At 43.5% G+C, this 6849-nt stretch overlaps 1 protein-coding gene across 2 annotated transcripts in view; it reads right to left on the bottom strand.

Annotated features, from left to right (window-relative positions):
* nr1d2b (nuclear receptor subfamily 1, group D, member 2b) overlaps positions 1–6849 on the bottom strand; it is a 37229-nt gene that overhangs the window by 15982 nt on the left and 14398 nt on the right. For both annotated transcript variants that reach the window (XM_032511249.1, XM_032511250.1), the window contains one exon: positions 461–671. In XM_032511249.1, coding sequence (XP_032367140.1) covers positions 461–671 — 211 coding nt within the window. The remainder of the gene's footprint in view (positions 1–460; positions 672–6849) is intronic.

The raw sequence follows: 6849 nt of genomic DNA, 5'->3' as shown, positions 1-6849 counted from the left end.
AATAAAGCTGCCTTGCCTTGCCTATTATGAATTTATTACCGGTATTTAATAATAGTTTTTCCTGCATAGAGAAAGTTTTGGCGTCCTTTAAAGAGGTTTTAGCTGGCGTCAAAGGAATATCAAGAGCAACAAAACAGCCGGCCTCCCTCTCATCCACAGTCACTACTGTATAGCGCTGATGGGATCTCCGTTTGCAGAGTCAGACTGTACCGGACTCTCCAGGTGACCATGCGGCACAGTGAGAAACCACTGCTGTTGGACACAGAGCTACCATAAATTTGTGCCTGAAAATGTATTAGAATGCAGCATTCCCCCACTGCAAAATTAACGTAATTCTGTGGGAAACACAGCTCCTTGAACTGTTTTTTAATCAACAAAGACTTGGAAATCTAACGTTGTCCAATATGGGACCTTTAACGGGGTGTGCGTTGTATTGCTGCTGGGACCAAATCCAACCCACCTGCAGAGACCAGAACCACGGCGGTGAAGAGGCTCATCTCCTCCTCGCTGAGGCCCAGGTTAGTGAGCTTCTCGCTGAAGTCAAACATGGAGTTGAGGAGGTCCCCGGCCCCCATGGCCCTCAGCGTGTCCACGCAGTATTTCTCCCCGCCCAGGAAGGTGACGGTGCGCTCCTTGACGTCAAAGAGAGAAGCAAAGCGGACCACCAACACCTGCAGAGCACAAACACACAGCTCCGTCAGTCTGGGTACAGCTGTTTAGTCTAGTTCTATCACAAAGATCATAACATCACATAAATTGTACAAAATTAAGTAAAAAAAAAAAATCACCTTAACCAATTCAGATCCCTTACTTAAGTAAAAGTAACTAATACCACTGTAGAAATACTCTGCATTGAAAATGTTTCTTTAGTAAAAGTATGTAAGGATCATCAGAAAAATTGTAAAAGTATGATATATATATATATATATATATATATATATATATATATATATATATATATATTCAAATAATTCATTGAAAGCTTTTAGTACTAGTTACTTTTTAAACATTTAGTGACTGACATAAACACATGTGGTTATACAACAGGAATAACCTTACTTTTATATATAATATCATATGTAGACTACTGTATATAGACTATATATATATATATTATATATATCTATAGTATATGATATCTACGTTTTACCAATTTTCGAGGATCCTTACATACTTTTACTAAAAAACATTTTCATGCAGAGTATGTCACGTGGTATGTAGTGTACTTTTAACTGTTGAAGGAAGGGATATCGGACATGCTAAGTAAGAGATGTTTTTCCCTTCGTTGTATTTTTTTTTCTTTCTTTTTTTTTCACGTAATTTTGATGTTAGTGACTGTGCATTGAACTCTTGTCGATTTTCCAGCAACCAATATCCCTTTTTTTTTGCCACATGTCCCCGTTACCCCAGACTTTTTCCTTTTGAAGGCCCCCAGCACTCCCCTTTAGCTGCTTTACGTCATGTTTCCCCTGTTTGGTTTTCCCTTTTTTTTCGCCCCTTTGTTCTCGTTTTTGCTGTCGTCCGCTTTAGTTCTGCAGTCCGATTTTCTGTTTTTTGTGATGTTTGTGTTTTTGTTTTTTTCCTCCCCCTCTCCCTCCTTGTATTGGTTTGTTGTTTCTTTCTTGTTTTTTTTTTGTTCAGCCCGTCGCTCCCTTTTTCTTTTTCCTCCTTTAATGCCTTGACCTTCTCTTCTTTTCGACCGTATAATGTTGTGTTCTTCTTTCTCGTTCACCCTCCCCGCCGCGCCCCCCACCCTCCTGCCCCCCCATTTTTTTTTTTTCCCCCAACACCCCTTTCGCCCATTTTTATCCCCCCCTATCCCTCCTTCCGCGCTTTATTCCCTGCGGTTCGAGACATGTACTTAAAGCCGCCGGGTCGACCCGCTTTTTTTTTTTCCCTGAGCACATTATCCCCCCCCCAACTATTTGTTACAATTTTCCTTTTTTTTTTCCCCTTTTTTGAGCCCCTTGTGATCCGACACAGGCAGCCCGGAGGAACCAGACGAAGGACGATGATTCAATTTCAGATAAACGTTTAAGATTTTTTCTTCTTGCTCTTTCCCCCCGACACTCCCACGTTCCAGCAGATTTCCGAGATCCCGTTCCCTTTTCATTTTTATGCAAATTTCGCCTGCCCCGCCCATTGCACCTTTTTCCCCCCCCCCGACCCCTTTCCACCCGTTAGCAGCGCACCACGCCCCCACTTCGCACCCCAACACATTGTATTCTCCCTTGTATCTCCGCCATTTTTTGTCCGCTGGACTTCCCACATATTTTTTTTTTCCTTTTTTTCCCCACCTCTTCCCTTTTCCCCCCTTTTCTTTTTGTGCCCGCTTCTCTCCTTTTACCCCCTCCATTTCTCTACAGCAGTCGCGGATGGATTAGTTTTCGTTGATTTTTTTCCACAGTATCCCGCAAACGACCCAGAGATATTTCAGTTTTTTTACCTTGATACAGGTTACACCGCTTACCCGACCGACCCCGTTTTCCCGCCTGAGACCTAGCAAGAGGAATCCGCCCCGCTTCCTGTTTATTGTTATTTTAGTTTATTGAGAGGACACCCAATGACAACCCTCGATGGCAGAACGGGAGAATTTCATCGCCCGGCCGATTGTATTGTTTTTACCCGACCCCGCGAACGCGAACCAGAATTATTGACCCCACCCCACACAGCAGGGAAAAGGTTAGAATTTTAGTTTCAACTTTTTTTCCCCCCCACGCCCCACAGATTTTTTTCACGACGGCATTATTTTTTTTTTTTACGCTTTGTATCCCGCACCTAAAGCGCGACATTCCCACCCTATGTTAGGTTTCACCAACGAGGAAGACCGGCCCCCAGATCTAACCACTTTTTTTCGAGTATTTATTGTGTATTTTTATTTTTTCCACCGACTTTTTAATTATCGCACCATTGATTATTTCAAAGAAACCCTTGATCTATTGTCCATTTTTTATGCTTTCTTTGATCGATCTTTCCGACGAATTTTAGTTTTGTTTTTGTTTCGAGCAATTTTTCCGAGACTTTCTTTACCCCCCCCGCAGAACCTTCACTTTGGTTAGCAGCGTTATTTCACATTCTTCATCCCTTTTTTTTACCCCCCGCGAGCACTTTTTTTCACCTTTTTTTAGGTACTGCACCTTTTCGTACTTTATTTAGATACTTTTGTTTATCTCCCTTTTTTTCATTGATTTTTATAGTCGCTATTTTCGCCCCCCTCCTTCCCTTAGAGAGGGAGTTGCGGGGGCCAGGTTGGAGGGAACCCCCACCCTGCAAGGAAGACCAAGGAAAGTGCCCGCTGCAAGTGTGCATATTTTAGGCAGCCACAACTAAAAATGTTCCACAAACCGCCCACATGGGATTTTTTTGAAAGTGTTCTTGGTCCTCGCCTGCGAGATACCCTGAGAAAAGAAGACTTTTTTTCATTTTTTACTGGTTATCTGTAGGAAGAGTGGCCATGGAGCATGGAAAAGAAACGCCCATAGGGGCTATCGTGTGGGCGTATTATGGGCACCCGCCCCGGTGGCGCCAGACCCGGGGCCACTCCGCGGAGCAGCATCAGCCGGACTGAGGCTTTGTGGAGGCTGTTCCCCCGGTAGCACGGATGACCAGAGGTGGGCCCCCCCCCCGCCGAATCTGTTGGCCTGGGAGGGGCGCATGGGGCTGCCCTGGGGGGCCCATTTGCAGGTGCCCCCCAACCCAGCCACTGTGCTGTTCCTGGTTATTCGCTCCTGCCATTTCGTCCTCCCCGGGTCGTTGAGCCCCCAACCAGTGACAACGGGGGGGGCCTCTGGGGCCCTGGCCCTGCGGCTTGGGCCACCCCTAGGTTGAGACCGCACTCCCCCCTAGCTTTTTTTTGATCGTAGTATTATTGTTTTGCAAAAATTTTTTTTTAGCACTTTACAGGATTTCATGGACCCGATTGTTTCCGCACCATTAGCGGGGTGGAAATAGTTTTACCCACGCAGCTTGCCGGGAGGATTGTTGTTTTTGCTGTTGCCAAAAAAAAACGTTTGTATGTTTTGTTTACTGTGCTTGGGGGTTTTGTTATCATATGAGTTTATTTGGCTGTATTTGGGGCCCTCACCTCGCCCCCCCTTTTGGGTCGGAGCACGGACCGAGTGAGCCACAAGCCCGCGGCCCATCCCCCCGTAGCTGCGGGCCAGGGCGCCTCGTCCAGGTTCTTTTCATAAGGCATTTCCGTTGTCCTTGTTGACGCTCAGCGCTGCCTATGCTTTCCGGGAGCCGGCACATTCAAGTCGAGTTCGCCGTAGGTACGGCTTCGGGAGGAAGCAATCTTAGCCGGACCTGGTGTTCCACTTATTGCCCGCCGCCCATCAAAACGCACTGTTATTCAACAAGCAAACTTTTGAGTGCAGGAGGAATCTCTGGGGCTGCACAGGATCCGATTCACGTATCGGCGGCTAACCCTTGATTCTTCCGCCGCGAGACCTCAAAAGTGCCACAAGGCCGATTAGGTCCATTGTCAATGCGTGGTAAAAAAAAAGAAAGTGATATATAGAGTATATAGTATAAGAGAAGATATATATATATATAGTAAATCCTAGGATTTAGTTTGTGATGGATTCTGCACTCTTGACTACATACAATTGATTGTCAATTATTCCCATCCTCTTTGAGTCCTGTAAGGGATCGCGTAGTAGAAAAGTCTTGAGACAGTAGCTGTTTAACTAAAAACTTAAACATAAAAAAAAGACAATTGAGTTAATTAATTATCAAGAATTGAGCATCAAAATTGTTTTCTAGCGAGAATCGCAAAGCAGGCGGAAGTATCAGGATTGTCCACCACCCTATTCGAAAAGTCAAATAAGAACTTGATTCCTTTCTGCACGTGTGTATTCATTTACTGAACATTTACATTCGAAACCTTTACCACAGGAAAATTAAACAATCATCACATCACTTTTTTCTTTTAAATAAAAATACAATGACATTCTAGTTTGGAGTACAAAGACCCGTATATTAGTTGGCATTTTAAAGTACATGTTCCCTATGGGGTGGTTTTTTTTCTGTGTTTTCAGGGATTGATTCAGGCAACTTCAGGACTGTGTGGTAAAGGAATGCTGAACACAGACAGCCAGGCCAGGGCTTCAATGGGCTTCCCTCTCAACTCGTTGAGACTGGTTCTTCTGACCTCAATTTGCCCTGGAACCACGCGATGCTTGCAGTGTAAATGACAATGCCTATTTTTAGAAAGACAGCTAGATGTGCCGGTCTTATCACAATCATAACGGGTGAGAGTGTTGATGTGGTCTGCCTTGATACTGAGTTGAAAAATTACCCCGAAATCTATGAAACCGTAAACGGCTGAAACATTCTGTTTTGTAGTTTTGTGATAATCATAGTTTTTATTTGTAGACAAGAAAATTGTGGAAAAGCAGAACAACCCTAACATAAAAATGCCTTGTTTTAGTTTTCAAAAGGAGGTGTAGTCTCATTTGAATAGTAATTTGTAATATTTCAAACCCAAAAAAAACTGAAAGCAGTTAACAGTATTATGCAAATGTTTTGTCTTCTCTTTTTCTCCTTTGTTGATTTCTTGGCAGTGTGTGAGGAATTAAATCAGAGACTGTAACTTTCTTTAGCGAAATGTAAACCACATTCAGGGGTAAACACCTATGTTAAAAAGATGGGTGTGTGTGTGTGTGTTGTGTGAGGTGTGGTGGGTGGTGTGTGTGGATGTGTGTAGTGTGTAGTGTGTGTGGTGATGTGTGTAGTGTGGTGTGTTGTGTGTATGGGTATGTACACTAAGCGTCAAAAGTTTGGGGTTCACTCCGACAAATGTCCATACCATCCATCATAGACAGACATACCAGCTGATCTGAGTGGGGGGGCTGATAATCTTTAATGCAATTATCTACATTACCCATTATACCAAACATTCATCAATCATCCAAGGACACATATGTTTACTAATCTGATATCATTTAAAAAAACTAACTAGCAAACACCTTGGTAAACTATTGCAATATGTCAGCACATAATGCAATCTGAAAACTGCGCCCTGTGTTAAAAAACCAATGCCAATTATCTCAGCTGGTATTCTGTCTTATAATGGAAGTGCAATGGAAATCTAAGTGACCCAAATTTTGAGCCGGTAAGTGTATGTATATATATATGACCATTTCATGTATTAAACCGTTGGATGCATACAGTGACGGTGATAAGTCGTAGGCAGGTGTGAAAAAAAATAGTAAACTAGAATGCTTCAAAACTATAAAGATTGTTTCTGTTCTATCAATTTACACTGAAAAAGTCTAAAAGGCCCAATCAAATAGGGGAGGTTGTATACCCTTTGCCTTCAAAAAGCATCCATTTCGTATAGGTACACTTGCACCAAAGTGTACCATATACGAGAAGGAGAGGTATTGTAGACAAGTGGATCGGGACCAAGTAAACACACAAGCTCATTCCCTTCGAAAAGCGGAAGATGTCCAGCAGTGACAACTCCGCTAAGGACTGGCAAGAAACCATGTGGGGAATTAGGGCTGGGAAGCCGAACGGTAACAGACCATCTACTGTCCAAGAGGACAAGTCTGGCCAGAAAGAGGGTGTCTTCGATTTGCAGCCAAGAAAAAAAAGCCAAAAAGCATACCTCTGATATGTTTCTGTTTGATAGTTGAGGTCGCGTGGCCTTGTTTTATGTCGTGAGGTATTTTTCAAGGTATTATAATGTCATGGCTTTTTAGCTGCAACTCTTCCACGAAGACCATTCTGGATTACAGATTCGACCACGCCGTAGGGAAGGAGATGGGGAGTGTTACCTGGAGGGGATGCTAGGTTGTGTATTAAAAAGGCATACACTGGGGTTTGACTTGATGTAACTTTCGG

Source organism: Etheostoma spectabile, unplaced genomic scaffold (genome assembly GCF_008692095.1).
Source record: "Etheostoma spectabile isolate EspeVRDwgs_2016 unplaced genomic scaffold, UIUC_Espe_1.0 scaffold340, whole genome shotgun sequence".
Taxonomy (NCBI): Eukaryota; Metazoa; Chordata; class Actinopteri; order Perciformes; family Percidae; genus Etheostoma; species Etheostoma spectabile.
The sequence above is the reverse complement of the archived record's forward strand: the minus strand, read 5'-3'. Positions and strand labels throughout refer to the sequence as shown.